At 44.4% G+C, this 17,232-nt stretch overlaps 1 protein-coding gene across 2 annotated transcripts in view; it reads left to right on the top strand.

Annotated features, from left to right (window-relative positions):
- The window catches only part of cdan1 (codanin 1), a 130,406-nt gene that overhangs the window by 13,822 nt on the left and 99,352 nt on the right, over positions 1-17,232 (top strand). For both annotated transcript variants that reach the window (XM_043698388.2, XM_043698387.2), the window contains exons 2-3: positions 93-760; positions 14,310-14,534. In XM_043698388.2, coding sequence (XP_043554323.2) covers positions 93-760; positions 14,310-14,534 — 893 coding nt within the window. The remainder of the gene's footprint in view (positions 1-92; positions 761-14,309; positions 14,535-17,232) is intronic.

Here is a 17,232-nt window from a genome sequence, read left to right as displayed (position 1 = left end):
CTCTATTCAGGGAACATAGTGAAAGGCCAGTGATGTGCATACAAAAACAATCACGTTATCATAGGTTTTTGTTTTCTCATTTCTGTTTACAGGGTGGTGAATTGAGTGGCAAACTTCTGGAGTATAATTCCTTGCGGAGAGACTTTGTACCCTTCCTTTTAAATTTTTTAAGAGAACAGACAAACCAAGTCATTCCGAATGGTCCATCAACTCCTGCAAAAACATCCTCTGTCAAGGGACTAAAATCTGCCCGATGCCATCGCGATTGGAATGAAAGTAACCAGAGAGAGACAAAGGGCAGTAACACTGAAACACCGAAAGGGACTAGAGCGCAGTTATTCCTCGACTCTCCGAATAGTTCCTTTAACTTGGGCAGTTCTCCCTCATCCAATGGTGGTACTTTCTTTTCAAAATCGAACAGCGACTTTAACAGTATTGACTCTCCTGTCAGTCCAGACTTCGGCAGTGGCACTACATCACGCTATGGTGAACGGCGGTCAGCTCAGAGGGCCAACCTTGGGCAGTTCATCGTCCAAGGCCCTGAAAGCCAATCTCAGCGCCGCGCCAAGAAGAAAAGTGTGCTAGTCAGTGGCCGCCATGTAGTCAAGGACTTGGCAAAGAGCCCAGCTGAAGATGATGCTGGAACTTGGAATGGCAGTAAGAGGAGGATAGAGTTTGTTAATATGAGTCCGTCTGCAGCCCAGTTAAATATAAATAACTTGGAAGAATTTCCACCAGTGGGTGCAGTAACTTCTGGATGGTAATGTGAATCTATATTAATAGATTGATTCTTAGTTCAGCAAATGTTAGCAGTTGGAGTTCTTCGCTGTTATATCTGAAGGCTCAACTATGGATGTGTGATAACACCTTTTGACTCTGGGTCAGAAGGTTTCAGGTTGAAATCCTCCTCTTGAGAAGTTAGCACATAATCAGGTTGACAGCCTGATATTGTACTGGGCTGCTTTGTAGGATACGTCATTCTTCATTGCAGACGTTAAACACTGGCCTCACCTTCCTTCTCGGAGGAAGGTTAAAAGATTACACAGTTTTACCAGTATTTCTTTCAACTTATGCTACTTTTTTAAATAGAAATTATTTGGTCATTATTACTGTCTGTGGGACGTGAATCTGGATCATTTAGCTGGCATATCTGGATTTTGTGAAAGGTACCTTTAAATATAAACCTTCCAGTTAAGATTTGTGTATTTTTCAATTGTATGAAAGGGCACATTATGTAAGTTTCAACCTTTTTACCGCTGGCCTTTTGTGAAAATTGCATTTGATAATTAGGTCTCCTTTATTTGACAGTAAAGCAATTCCATAAAACTTTGACTTCAGTTTAAATGTGTAAGGTACACCTGAGCCTTCACTGAATCCCTCAGCTTTACAATTCCAATATAGATCTTGCCCTTCCAAATTTGTGTATACAGCAATCTAGTTGTTGTTGGCTATAAGTCATTCGTGAAAGATAGGAACAATTTGAAGTGACAAAGTAAGAGATCAGTGCGAGAATTCTAATGCTAAAATTTTATTTGAACATTTCCTTTGCATTTTAATGTCAAATTATTGACTGGGAAATTGAACCAACTTCAATTTGTAGGCAGACTGACTGACTGCTAGCTTTATTCTGAAGTTTGCCAATGAAAATAGCAGTGCTAGAAATTTAGCTTGGTTCATAAGACATAAGATATAGGAACAGAATTTGGCTATTCAGTCCATCAGATCTGCTCCGCCATTTGATCATGGTTGATATGTTTCTCAACCCCATTCTCCTGCTTTCTCCCTCTAACCTTTGATCCTCTTACTACTCAAGGATATATCTACCTCTGTCCTAAATACACTTAATACTTGGCCTCCACAGCCTTCTGTAGCAGAGTTCTACAGACTCGCCACCCTCTGGCTGAAGAAATTGCTCCTTATCTCAGTTCTAAAGGGTTGTCCTTTTGCTCTGAGGCTGTGCCTTTGGATTCTATTCTCTCTGCTAGTGGAAACATTTTCTCCAAGTCCATTCTATCCAGGCCTCTCTGTATTATGTAAATTGCAGTGAGATCCCTCTCATTGCAGATTCACAGTCCATAACTACTAATGACAAGCCTTTTAAATCTTTGTCAGCTGGGTGCCAATGTATCTTATGTGACAAAGTTCTGTGAAGCTTCAACTTTCAAGATGTTGGATAGAGCTGACAGCTCCTGGCCCAGACACAGAGATTTGATTTGATTGGATTTATTACTGTCATGTGTACTGTGAAAAGTATTGTCTTGCATACTTTACAGGCAGGTCGTACGATACAAGTACATCAGGGTAACAGGACAGAGTGCAGGATACAGTATTACAGTTGTTGAGATGTATATGGACTATATTAGGGGCTGGGTATGCAGCCTTTTGGGGTACAAGTGTTGAGGATTATCATGGAGGAGGTCATGTTGCCTGTCTTTACTGACTGCGGTTTGTTGGTCAGGAAGTCAAGAATCCAGATACAGAAGGGTGTGAAACCTAGGTCCTGGAGCTTGGAGATGAGTTTGTTTGGAATTATGATGTTGAACATGGAGCTATGGTCAATAAGTAGGGGCCTAACGTAAGTATCCTTGTCCAGATGTTACAGGGACAAATGTAGGGTCAGAGGGATGGTATCTGCCTCGCACCTGTTGCATTGATAGGTGAATTCTAGGGAATCAAGGCTGGAGTGATGTGGACCTCGACCAGCCTCTTGAAACACTTCATAATTATGGCTGTCTGTGCTACTGAGCTGTAGTTATTGAGGCATGCTGCATTATTTTTCTGTGGCACTTGGATAATGGAGCTCTTCTTGAAGCGGTGGGGATTTCAGATTGTAGTAAGGAGGGGTTGAAGAAAGTCCTACCAGCTGGTTTGTACATCTGGGCTGGTCACTTTGTGTGTTCACCCTTAAGGCCAATTTAATGTCTGTGGCAGTGATCGAGGGTGCAAGTGTATCCAAAGCTGTTGGCACAGGTGATGTCCATTCACTGCTCTTCTGTTCAAAGCAGAAGTAAAATGCGTTGAACTCATTGGGTAGTAATGTATATTTGCCCATGATTCTGTTTGACGTTGCTTTGTAATCTGTTATGTCATGTAAGCTTTGACACAAACAATGAGTATCCGTGTGGTTCTGGTATTGCCTCTTGGCATCCCTGATAGCCTTGTGAAGGTTGTACCTGGATTTTCTGTATAGGTCAATGTCTTGTGAAGGTCATATCTGGATTTCCTGTATGGGTCAGTGTCGTCCGACTTGTACGCCTCAGTCCTGGACTTCATTAGGGAATGGATCTCCCAGTTCATCTTTGGTTTTTGGTTGGGAAACGGTTGGATTAACTTCTTTGACATGCAGTCATCTACACACTTATTGATCAGATCTGTAACAGTAAGGTCAGCTGTTGCATTCTTAAATACGGACTAGTTCACCGACTTTAACCAATCCATAGAAGCTCTTCTGTTTCCTCAGACCAGTGTTGCACTACTTCCTGTATTGGGTCCTCATGTTCCTTGTAAGTTGGGAGGAGAAGCACAGTGTTGTGGCTTGATTTTCCAAAATTTTGACAGGGATGTAGCAGTAGGCATCTTTGATTGTATAACAATGGTCAAGTATTTTGGACCTCTGATGGGACAGGAGACGTGTTAGTGTTTTGGTAGCACATTCTTGATGTTGGCCTGGTTGAAGATTTGACTATTTTCTAAATTCTTCTGAGTATATGACCCCCAGAGACACCCTGTTCTCCAAATTCTTTTGTATATATGACCCTAGAGACATCCTGTTCTCAATTCTTTTGAATATATGACCCCAGAGATAAATACCTGCTAATTACTTGCTAATCTGTAATCTATGTGCAGTCTACGCACACAGCAGTGTCTCATAATATTGGTTAAGTAAATTCATTGGGTGCCTGGCCACATATAGCACTCGTGGCCTGGGGGGCACAGTTTTCAGCATTTAGGTTGAATGTTTGCAGCTTCACTTTAGTTTTTTAAAGAGGCTGCTCCTGAATCTTTGATTGCTCTTTAGCCCCCTTGCTCCTGATCTGTAGACATTCAGTGTGGAGTGGAGTTAGAGGGTTGCCTTCATGCGTCTGCTCCTGAGTTTGGTCAATAGTGACTTATAGCAGGTCCAAGGAGCAAGCTGTAGAAGGATTCATTGTGCCTGACTATTTGTCCCTCTTTCCCAGGTATGTCCAGTGGTTATTTAGAGGGAGCATGTGTTGTCCAGCAGCATGGTAGAGGCCTTTAGAGACCAGCTGACATTGCAGGGGTAGGAATACTTTGGGCTAGTGGTAATATCGCTAGACTGTAGTTTCAGTGACTTGGATAATGTCCTGATGAACCAAGTTCAAATCCCACGATGGAGATGATGGAATTTAAATTGAATAAAAAACTAAATTTGGAATTAAAAGTCTAATGATGATTGATTAGATTAGATTACTTAGTGTGGAAACAGGCCCTTCGGCCCAACAAGTCCACACCGACCCGCCGAAGCACAACCCACCCAGACCCATTCCCCTACATTTATCCCTTCACCTAACACTACGGGCAATTTAGCATGGCCAATTCACCTAACCTGCACATTTTTGGACTGTGGGAGGAAACCGGACCACCCGGAGGAAACCCACGCAGACACAGGGAGAATGTGCAAACTCCACACAATCAGTCGTCTGAGGCAGGAATTGAACCCGGGTCTCTGGTGCTGTGAGGCAGCAGTATGTGGATGTACCTGTTAGAGAAGGTGCAAAATTTGACCTACTCTTGGGAAATAAGGCTGGGCAGGTGACTGCGGTGTTAGTGGGGAGCACTTTGGGGCCAGCGACCATAATTCTATTAGTTTTAAAATAGTAGTCAAAAAGGATAGACCAGATCTAAAAGTTGAAGTTCTAAATTGGAGGAAAGCTAACTTTGATGGTATCAGGCAAGACCTTTCTAAAGCTGATTGGGTGCAGATGTTCGCAGGTAAAGGGACGGCTGGAGAATGGGAAGCCTTCAGAAAAGAGATCACTAGAGTCCAGGGACAGTATATTCCAGTTAGGGTGAAAAGAAAGGCTGATAGGTGTAGGCAATGCTGGATGATTAGAGAAATTGAGGTTTTGGTTAAGAAGAAGATGGAAGCATATGTCAGGTACAGACAGGATAGATTGAGTGAATCCTTAGGTTATAAAGGCAGTAGGAGTATACTTAAGAGGGAAATCAGGATGGCAAAAAGGTGACATGAGATAGCTCCTTGAAAGCAGAGTCGCAGGTGGATATGATAGTGAAGAAGGTGTTTGGTATGCTTTCCTTTATTGGTCAGAATATTGAGTACAGGAGTTGGGAGGTCATGTTGCGGCTGTACAGGGCATTGATTGGGCCACTTTTGGAATATTGTGTGCAATTCTGGTCTCCTTCCTTTCGGAAGATGTTGTGAAAATTGAAAAAATTTGCAAGGATGTTGCCAGGGTTGGAGGATTAGAGCTATAGGGAGAAGCTGGGGCTGTTTTCCCTGGAGCGTCGGAAGCTGAAGGGTGACGTTATCGAGGTTTGTAAAATCATGAGGGACATGGGTGGCATAAATAGACAAGGTATTTTCCCTGGGGTGGGGGAGTCCAGAACTAGAGGGCATAGGTTTAGGGTGAGAGGGGAAAGATATAAAAGAGACCTAAGGGGCAACTTTTTCATACAGAGGGTGGTATGTGTGTGGAATGAGCTGCCAGAGGAAGTGGTGGAATCTAGTACAGTTGCAACATTTAAAAGGCATATGGATGGGTACATGAATAGGAAGGGTTTGGAGGGATATAGGCTGGGTGCTGGCAGGTGGGACTAGATTGGGGTGGGAAATCTGGTCGGCATGGACGTGTTGGACCAAAGGGTCTGTTTCTGTGCTGTACATCTCTATGACTACTTTCTGTGGCAGAAAATTTCACAGGCTTACCACTTCCTGGGTGAAGAAATTTTTTCTTATCTCAGTCCTAAATGGCCTACCCTTTATCCTTAGGCTGTGACCTCTGGTTCTGGACTCCTGGTCATTGGGAACATCCTTCCTACGTTTCCCCTGTTCAAGTTGTATAGGTTTCTGAGTTTCCACTACCTCCCATTCTTCTGAACTCCTGTTAACATGGTACTAACCTATCCAGTCTCTCTTCAGAAGCACTCCTGCCACCCCAGAAATCAGTCTGGTTGCAGCCTTTGTTGCACACCCAGCTGCACCAATAGGTCTGGTGTGTTCTCACCCCATTTTGGACCTGTACAACTGCAGCAAGGCATCCCATTCTTGTGTTCAGACCCCCTCACTATGAAGGCCCACATAGCATTTCCCTTCTTTACCACCCACTGCATCTGCCAGCTTACTTTTAGTGACTGGTGTACAAGGGCATCCACGTCTCTTTACACATCCCCGTTTCACAAACTATCGCCATTAAGATTATCTGTCTTCCTGTTTTTGCTGCCAAAAGAGATACCCTCTCATTTTTCCACATTATACTTCATCTGCCATGCATTTACTTACTCATTCAATTTGTCCAAACCACACCGAAGCATCTCTGCATCCTCATCCAGTTGAATGTGTCATCTGCAAATGTGAAGATATTGCATTTAGTTTACTCATTTAAATCATATTGTGAATAGCTGTGATCCAAGCAGTATGCTGCCAGTAGCCTCACTAAGAAGATGATCTGTATAGTCCTATTCCTTCTTTCCCATCTGCCAAGCAGTTTTGTATTCATGGAGGAGAAAGTGAGGACTTCAGATGCTGGGGATCAGAGTGGAATGTGTGTGGTGCTGGAAAAGCACAGCAGGTGTCATGCAACATCCGAGGAGCAGAAGAATCGATGTTTTGGGCAGGAGCCCTTAATTAGGAATGATGATCAGTTCTTTATTTATGTTAGTGTACTATAACCGATCCCATGTGTTTTCACTTTATGTGCTAATCTTGCATGCGGGTCCTTATTTAAATCTAAGTGAAAGAAAGTCCAAGTAAATCACATCTATTGGTTCCCCCATATCATTCTACTATTTACATTCTCTCAAACGTTCAGTAGATCTGTCAAATATGATTTCTCTTTTTTAAACCTGCAGGTTTATTGATTGCTTTCTCTAACTGGTGAATCTTGGTGAATTTTTGCAGTGCATTTTGTAGCTGGTACACATGTGGCAGGAGTGAATGATTGTTAATGTGGTGACAATCATGTTGATTATTTTGTCCTGGATGGTGTTCAGCTTCTTAAGTATAACTGGAGGTGCACTCATCCAGGCAAGTGGAGGGTAATCTATCATGACCTTGACTTGTGGCTTGTGCCTTGTGGATAGGCTTTGGCGAGACAGGAGGTGAGTTAGTCGCTGCAGGATTCCTAGCTTCTGACCTGTGACCTTTTGCTACAGTATTTATATGGCTAGTCCATTTCAATTTCTAGTCAGCAGTGACCCCCAGATGTTACTGGAGGATTCAGTGGTAATGTCAATGAACATCAAGTGATGGTGATTAGATTTTAGCTTGTTGGAGATCGCCATTTCCTGGCACTTGTGTGGTGAGATTGTTACTTGCCATCAGTCCAAATCTGGACGTTATCCAGATTTTGCGGTCTTTGGACAGGGACAATTTCAGTATGTGAGGAGTCATAAATGGTGCTGAACATTATGCAGTCATCAGCGCGTGTTCTCACTTCAAACATTATGGTAGAGGGACGATCATGGATGATGCAGCTGAAGATGGTTGGGCCTAGAACACTTGTATGTGGTGGTCACATTTTGAGGTGACCTATAAAAATAATAATTACAATAATTGTGACAATTAGGATTAATAATATTTTCCACAAAACATCCTTTTGGAGAGGAAGCCAACCAAGGCAATAACAGTTTAAGGCAAGCTGCTAATTCAATTTTAAAAAAGACTGCTTTGAAAAAAGGTGGTAGTGACACTCTTTTAAAATAAACTTGAGTTTACGAAGCCCAAGTTGTTCAGGTAATTCACAAGTTTTTGATTTCTCAAGGTGTTAATAGTTGATCAAACATTGCATACTCAGGTTTCTTAACATAAAAGCCTTTTTTAGAATCATAGAATCCCTACAATGTGGAAGTATGCCCTTTGGCTCAACAAGTCCACACTGACTCTCCGAAGAGTAACCCATCCAGAGCCATTCCACCTCCTTGTTGCCCTACATTTACCCCTGACTAATGCATTGAACTGACACATCTCTGAACACTATGGGCAGTTTAGCGTGGCCAGTTCGCCTAATTTGCACACCTTTGTACTGCAGGAGGAAAGCAGAGTACCTGGGGGAAACCCGTGCAGACACAGGGAGAATGTGAAAACTCCACACAGACAATCGCCCAAGGCTGGAATTGAACCCGGGTCCCTGGCACTGTGAGGCAGTAGTGCTAATCACTGAGCCACCGTGCCATCCAATATGCTAAAAATAACAGATTGTATATACATATATGGAGCTGAAAATGTGTTGCTGGAAAAGCGCAGCAGGTCAGGCAGCATCCAAGGAACAGGAGAATCGACGTTTCGGGCAGAAGCCCTTCTTCAGGAATGAGGAAAGTGTGTCCAGCAGGCTAAGATAAAAGGTAGGGAGGAGGGACTTGGGGGAGGGGCATTGGAAATGCGATAGATGGAAGGAGGTCAAGGTGAGGGTGATAGGCCGGAGTGGGGTGGGGCGGAGAGGTCAGGAAGAAAATTGCAGGTTAGGAAGGCGGTGCTGAGTTCGAGGGATTTGACTGAGACAAGGTGGGGGGAGGGGAAATGAGGAAACTGGCGAAATCTGAGTTCATCCCTTGTGGTTGGAGGGTTCCTAGGCGGAAGATGAGGCGCTCTTCCTCCAACCGTCGTGTTGCTATAGTCTGGCGATGGAGGAGTCCAAGGACCTGCATGTCCTTGGTGGAGTGGGAGGGGGAGTTGAAGTGTTGAGCCACGGGGTGGTTGGGTTTGTTGGTCCGGGTGTCCCAGAGGTGTTCTCTGAAACATTCCGCAAGTAGGCGGCCTGTCTCCCCAATATAGAGGAGGCCACATCGGGTGCAGCGGATGCAATAGATGATGTGTGTGGAGGTGCAGGTGAATTTGTGGCGGATATGGAAGTTTCCTTTGGGGCCTTGGAGGGAAGTTAGGGGGGATGTGTGGGCACAAGTTTTGCATTTCTTGCGGTTGCAGGGGAAGGTGCCGGGAGTGGAGGTTAGGTTGGTGGGGGGTGTGGACCTGACGAGGGAGTCATGGAGGAAGTGGTCTTTTCGGAACGCTGATGGGGAGGGAAATATATCCCTGGTGGTGGGGTCCATTTGGAGGTGGCGGAAATGACGGCGGATGATACGCTGTACATGGAGGTTGGTGGGGTGGTAGGTGAGGACCAGTGGGGTTCTGTCCTGGTGGCGGTTGGAGGGGCGGTGCTCAAGGGTGGAGGAGCGGGAAGTGCAAGAGATGCGGTGGAGGGCATCGTCGACCACGTCTGGGGGGAAATTGCGGTCCTTGAAGAAGGAGGCCATCTGGGTTGTACGGATTTGGAACTGGTCCTCCTGGGAGCAGATGCGGCGGAGACGAAGGAATTGGGAATATGGGATGGTGTTGGCGATGGAGGAGTCCAAGGACCTGCATGTCCTTGGTGGAGGCAATGGGGGAGTCCAAGGACCTGCAACACGACGGTTGGAGGAAGAGCGCCTCATCTTCTGCCTAGGAACACTCCAACCACAAGGGATGAACTCAGATTTCGCCAGTCACCTTGTCTCAGTCAAATCCCTCGAACTCAGCACCGCCTTCCTAACCTGCAATCTTCTTCCTCTCCACCCCCACCCCACTCCGGCCTATCACCCTCACCTTGACCTCCTTCCACCTATCGCATTTCCAACGCCCCTCCCCCAAGTCCCTCCTCCCTACCTTTTATCTTAGCCTGCTGGACACACTTTCCTCATTCCTGAAGAAGGCTTATGCCCGAAACGTCGATTCTCCTGTTCCTTGGATGCTGCCTGACCTGCTGCGCTTTTCCAGCAACACATTTTCAGCTCTGATCTCTAGCATCTGCAGTCCTCACTTTCTCCTATACATATATGGAGTACAGTTAACCAACTTAGAAAAGACAATGATTAGAATGCTTAATTGCTCGTAACAGGGATGCGACATTAAACTGCTTTTCATTCTGTAAGGCAGGTGCAGCATTAAGTAGCAGAAATGAGGGTATTTTTGGAGGGATGCTTTGCGAAACTTGTTGTGAAACAAAGTTAATTAGTCTGTTAGATCTGCTTGCTGTTAGCTATTATTGTTAATTTTTCTAATTCCGTGCTTGTTTCTCATGCATGTTACAAAAATAATTGTAAATTCTGGAAAGGTGCAGAAGTAACAGGATTGTTGTCATGGCTGACTTTAACTTCCCTAATTATGATTGAAACCTCCTTAGTTCAAATGGTTTGGATGGACCAGTTTTTCTCAGGTGTGTCCAGGAAGGGTCTTTCCTGAATATGTATATAGGCCAACTAGAGGGGAGGCCATATTGGATTTGGTACTTGGCAACAAACCATACCACATGTCAGATCTCTCAGTGGGAGAGCATTTCAGTGATAGTGATCATAACTCCCTGACCTATGCTATAATCATGGAGAAGGATAGGGACAGATGGTATGGGAAAGCATTTAATTTTGGGGGAGGGGAATTACAATGCTATTGGGCAGGAACTGGGGTGCCTAAATTGGGATCAGATGTTCTTAGGGAAGTGCAGAACAGAAATGTGGAGGTTGTTTAGGGAGCACTTGCTTGTGGAGCATCTAGTCAAGAGGAAGAAAGAAGCTTACTTAAGGTTGAGGAGGCAAAGATCAGACAGGGCTCTAGAGGGTTCCAACGTAGCCAGGAAGGAACTGAAGAATGGACTTAGAGCTAGAAGGGGGCATGAAAAAAGCTTTAGCAGTTGGATTAAGAAACCCCTAAGGCAATCTACACCTATGTGAGGAACAAGAGTGAGGGTAGGACCAATTAGGGATAGTGGAGGGAATTAGTGCCTGGAGTCAGAGAAGATCCTTATTGAATACTTTGCTTCAGTATTCACAAGTGAGAGGGACCTTGAAGTTTGTGAGGACAGCATGAAACAGGTTTATGTTAAGAAGGAGGACGTGCTGAAAATCTTGAAAAATATAAGGCTAGATAAGTCCCATGCACCAAGTGGGATATACCCAAAGTTACTATGGAAAGCGAGAGAAGAGTTTGCTGCGCCTTTGGCAGTGGTCTTTGCGTCCTCACTGTCCATTGAGGTAGTGACAGATGCTTGGAGGCTCGCAAATGTCATTCCCTTGTTCAAGAAAGGGAATAGGGATAATCCTGGGAATTACAGACCAGTCAGTCTTATGTCTGTGGTGGGCAAATTCTTGGAGAGGATTCTGAGACAGCATTTATGATTACTTGGAAGAGCATAGTTTGATTAGAGATAGTCAGCATGGCTTTGTGAAGGGCAGGTCATGCCTCACAGGCTTTGTTGAATTCTTTGAGGATGTGACAAAACACATTGATGAAGGTGGGTGTGGTGTACATGGATTTTAGCAATGCGTTTGATAAGGGTCCCCATGGTAAACTCATTCAGAAAGTAAGGAGGCGTAGGATCCAGGGAAATTTGGCTGTCTGGATACAGGATTGGCTGGCACATAGAAGATGGAGGGTGGTTGTACAGAGGAACCTCAATTTATTCGGCGTTCGATTATCCGAATATCGGATTATCCGGCAAGATCACAATGTCCTGATGCTCGGCTAAACTATGTTATCCGGCATTCGATTATCTGGAATTAGGTTAACCAAACTAAATACTTCCTGCCCGAATGAAATACTTTGAATAATCACGGTTCCTCTGTAGATGGAAAGTATTGAGCCTGGTGCTCGGTGATTAGTGGTGTTCCGCAGGGATCTGTTCTGGGACCTCTGCTCTTTGTGATTTTTGTAAATGACTTGGATAAGGAAGTGGAAGGGTGGGTTAATAAGTTTGCCGATGACATGAAGAATGGTGGACAGTGTGGAAGGCTGTTGTAAGTTGTAACGTGACATTGACAGGATGCAGAACTGGGCCGATAAGTGACAAATGGAGTTCAACCTGGAAAAGTGTGAAGTGAATAATTTTGGAAGGTCGAATTTGAATGCACATTACAGGGTTAAAGGCAAGATTCTTGGCAGTGTGGAGGGCTTATGCTCGAAACGTCGATTCTTCTGCTCCTCGGATGCTGCCTGAACTGCTGTGTTTTTCCAGTACCACACACTTGACTCTGATCTCGAACATCTGCAGTCCTCACTTTCTACCAGTGTGGAGGAATAGAAGGATCTTGGGGTCTATGTCCATTTATCCCTCAAAGTTGCCACCCAAATTGACAGGGTTGTTAAGGCATGTGGTGTGCTGGCTTTCATTAGCAGGGGGATTGAGTCTAAGAGCCATGAGGTTATGCTGCAGATCAGTAAAGCCCTGGTTTGACCACACTTGGAATATTGTATTCAGTTATGGTCGCTTCATTATAGGAAAGATGTGGAAGCTTTCGAGAGGGCGCAGAGGAGATTGATCAGGATGCTGCCTGGACTCCAGGCCATGTCTTATGAAGAAAGGTTGAGGAAGCTAGGGCTTTTCTCATTGGAGCTAAAAAAGATGAGAGTTGACTTGATGGAAGTGGGCAAGGTGATGAGAGGCATAGATGGAGTGAATAGTCAGAGACTTTTTTCCCAGGGGAGAAGTGGCTATCATGCGGGGGCATAATTTTAAGGTGATTGGAAGGAATACCTGGGGAGATGTCAGAGGTAGGTTCTTCCCATAGAGAGTGCACTGGAATGCACTGGTACATGGAATGCACTGCCAGCAGTGGTAGTAAAGTCAGATGCATTAGGGACATTTAAGCCACTCTTGGATAGGCACATGGATGATAGCAAAATGAAAGGTTAGTTTGATCTTAGAGTAGGATAAAAAGTCGGCGCAACATCGAGGGCTGAAAGTCCAGTACTGTGCTGTACTGTTCTACATTCTAAATCTTTGCAACCTGTGGAAAGTATAGCAAAAGCTGCTCCACCTCCTACACACTTTCTTGTTTCCCATAATATTGGTCAAAGGAATGACACTGAATGAAGAACGGGGACACTGGGTAACTTGTAAGTAATTTTCCCTCTTTAAGGAATCGTTTCAGCTGCTGATCTGGGTTTTCCAACAATCAGGCCATGTGTACACATTTCTCACTTTTACCTGTCACTGTTTTGAAGTGACGTCTCCTAATCAAAACTTTAAATTTCCTTCTGCACAAGTTGCTGCAAGTATGCAGTTTAAATCTGTTTGATCTGTATTAGCTGTTTTAACTTTGTTCACAGGAGAATAGAGACTTTGTGTACCTAGGATGACTCTTCACTATGGTAGTGAGGAAATGCCTGGTGGAAGCATCATTTTATCATAGAATCCTTACAGTGCGGAAGCAGGCCATTCAACCCATCTTACCCACACCTATCCTCAGAGTATCCCACCCACACCTACCCTATTCCTGTACCCCCCCCCCCCCCCCCACTCCTGCAATTTCCCATGGCTAGCCCACCTGGCCTGCATATCCATGGACATTATGGGCAATCTATCATGCCGTTCTATCTCATCTGCACATCTTTGGATTGTGGGAGGAAACCAGAGCACTCTGAGGAAACCAATGCAGACATGGGGAGAATGTGCATATTTCACACAGATTTCTGAGGGTGAAATCGAACCCTGGGTCCCTGGTACTGAGAGGCAGCAGTGCTAACCAGTTCTTTGGAATGAGATATTAAACTGGGACCTCAAGTGGATGGAAAAGATTGCATGATACTCTCAGGAGTTCTCCTAATGTGCCAGCCATTGTTTCTTCCAGTTGATATCAAGAAAACAAATCATCTGGTCACGATTGTAATGTTGTGCTTTACTGCAACTGTAACCATGTTTCCAAAGTCTTTGACAGTGAAATATGTTAGGCTGTCCTGAGGCTGTGTAGTATGGTCATGCCACTGGGCTTGCTAATACTTGGGAACATACGGATTCAAATCCCACTACAGCAGCTGGCAGAATTTGAATTTAATTAATAATAACATTAATTATTCATAACTTGTTTTTTAAAAAAAATCTTGATCACTCATGTCATCTGTGTAAGAACTGCAGCTTTTTTTCCCTAGTCTGGGCTATTTGTGACCGACACTTGCAACAGCAGGAGGGCACAACTGCTCTATGAAACATTCGGGTCATGAGCAATTAGGGATGGGCAGCAAGCGTTGGTTTTGCTAACATCATGCATATTCTGTGAAAGGATATAGAATTATATACTACTGCATGAAATTTTTTTCTACTATAATTACATATATGATTCAAAAAAGTTTTGATTGTTATTTTCAGCAAAACAAAGCCATCAAGAAGAATTAATCCTACTCCTGTCAGTGTAGAGCGGCTGCAATCCAAACCGAAGATTTGTTTCACTTCTATTCCTTTGAGCCAGCCATTATCCTCCACATTCTGTGTAGGAGCTGCTTCAGAGGCATTTGGGGCTGGACTGGAGGGATTTACTGCAGTTTCATCTCCCAGCAGCTTGCAGGAAGAGCGTGAGATGCTGAAAGTTGAAAGGTAATCCTGATATAAAAAGTAATCCATTATGCGTGCCAAGGTAACTCCTGTTTGTGTTTCTATTTCCCCATTTTTGCTTCATGTTGCACTTTCTTCAAAATCATAGAATCTCCACAGTGTGGAAATGGGCTCTTTGGTCTATCAAGTCCACATCAACCCTCTGAAGAGCAACCCAACCAAACCCATTCCCCTACCCTATTACTCTACATTCACTCATGACTAATACACCTAACCTACATGTCCCTGAACACTATGGGCAAATTAGAATGGCCAATTCACTTAACCTGCAGTAGAGAAATAGTAGAGAAATCAATATTTCACAGTTTGGAATCTGATCTGGAGTTTGAAGTGTACATACTGATTGACCTCAGCATATTTTTAAGGTATACCCATGTTCAGTGCTTGTTTGCTAGAAGTAAAAAATCACACAACACAAGGTTATAGTTCAAAAGGTTCATTTGGAAGTAGTAGCTTTTGGAGTGCTGCTCTTTCATCAGGTAGCTGTGGAGCAGGATCATAAGACACAGAATTTGTAGCAAAAGATTACAGTGTCATGTAGCTGAAATGATATATTGAACAAACCTAGATTGCCGTTAAACCTTCCAGCATCACTTATAAAATGTTACCTGTATTGACTGCCTGCAGATTTGAAAATTACGCAACACCAGGGTTATAGTCCAACAGGTTTTTTTGGAAGCACTAGCTTTTGGAGTGCTGCTCCTTCATGTGGTTGTGGAGCAGGACCATAAGACACAGAATTTATATCAAAAGATTATGGTGTTCTGCAACTGAAATTATATGTTGAACAAACCTAAATTGCAGTCAAGTCTTTTATCTTTTAGAGTGGGTTGCAGGTTTCAGTTCATTAATATGTAAATCCCAAAACTACTTTTAAGTCACATTCCCGGGATAACTTAGGTTTTGTAACATTTCAGCTCAGACAATGCATTAAAGGTGTGAGGCTAGAGTCTGTCTCTATCCCGATCTTGAGACAAACTGGATCTATTTCCAGAGTGGAATTTATAAAATATTACATGATTGACTGCAGTTTGTCCTTTTTTTGAGCAAAATAGAATGTATCTGCAAATATAATTCTGCAAATGCAAATTCATTCCATAGACCTGTATGTGTGCGTGCGCATGCATAAGAGTGACAGTGTGCGTCCACAAAAGAATGTGTGTTTGAGTGTGTGCATGCTTGCTAAATTTTGCGTGTGATGGTGTATAAGCCTGTGAGATGGTGTATGCATCAGTGTGAGTGGGGTGGGGGTGTGGTTGTGTGTGTGAGTGTGAGAGAGAGAGAGCTAGCGTGTATATGAGAGAGGGGCTGCGTGAGTGTGTGTGCTTATGTGTCTGTTTGAGAGAGTGTATAGTGTAGTGGGGTCACCAGTAGTGTGACATGAACCCAAGCTCTGGTTTGAGGCCATCCTCATGAGTACCAAACTTGGCTATCAGCCACTCTGCGTTGTTGTCTATCCCGAAGTCTGCCTTGGAGGATGGTCCAAGGCTGAATGTCCCTGACAATTGCCCAGTCTGGCAATTGGTGCGCAATGTCCATTCATCCGCTGTTGTAGCATTTGCCTGATCTCGCAAATGTACCTTGCCTTGGGGCATACTTGCCTGCGGCATATGAGACAGACAATCTTGGCCGAGTCACATGGGTACCTGCTGCATACATGGTGAGTGGTATCCCCACATGTAATGGCGGTATCTAAGTCGACACTGACACTGACATTGCAACAGTGTACAATCCTGTCATGGCAACCACTGCAAGACATGTCAATGTCGACATGGATACCGCCATTACATGTGGGGATACCACCCACCATGTATGCAGCAGGTACTCATGTGACTCGGCCAAGGTTGTCTATGCTGCAGGCAAGGATGCCCCAAGACAAGATACATTTGCGAGATATCACTAGGTGAATCGACAGGAGATTTTGTGGTCAGGATCGGGATTCCCAGAAGGTATGTTGCCTCCCTGGTGCCAGGTCCGGGACGTCTCGGTTCTAAAAGGGGAGGGCGAACAGCCAGAAATCTTGTTACATATTGGCACGAACGATATAGCCAGGAAAAGGATTGAAGATATAAAAAGTGATTTCAGGGAGTTAGGATGGAAGCTGCAAAGCAGGACGAACAGAGTAGTGTTCTCTAGTTTACTACCGGTGCCACGAGATAGCGAGGCGAGGAACAGGGAGCGGGCGCAGCTTAATACGTGGCTGCGCAGCTGGTATAGGAGGGAGGGCTTCAGATATATAGATAATTGGGATGCCTTCTGGGGAAGGTGGGACCTGTACAAGAAGGACGGGTTGCATCTGAACTGGAGGGGGACCAATGTCCTAGGTGGAAGGTTTGCACGAGTAGTGTGAGAGGGTTTAAACTAGTATGGCAGGGGGGTGGGAACCTGAGCTGTATACCGGAGGTGAGAGTTGATGCAGATGAGGCAATAGCAAGAGGTAGACCAGCTAGTGGGAAGGATTTTCCTGGCAAGGAACCAAGGTATCAGTTAAAGTGTGTTTGCTTTAATGCAAGGAGTATCAGGAGTAAAAGTGACGAACTTAGAGCATGGATCAGTACCTAGTGCTATGATGTTGTGGCCATAACAGAGACATGGGTTTCTCAGGGGCAGGAATGGTTGCTGGATGTTCCAGGGTTTAGAGCATTTAAAAAGAATAGGGAGGGGGGAAAAAGAGGAGGGG

This window comes from Chiloscyllium plagiosum, unplaced genomic scaffold (assembly GCF_037043375.1).
Source record: "Chiloscyllium plagiosum isolate Xiang-an unplaced genomic scaffold, Cpla_swu_hap1 HiC_scaffold_8, whole genome shotgun sequence".
Lineage (NCBI taxonomy): Eukaryota > Metazoa > Chordata > Chondrichthyes > Orectolobiformes > Hemiscylliidae > Chiloscyllium > Chiloscyllium plagiosum.
Note: the sequence above shows the minus strand (reverse complement) of the source record. Positions and strands in the feature narration are given on the sequence as shown.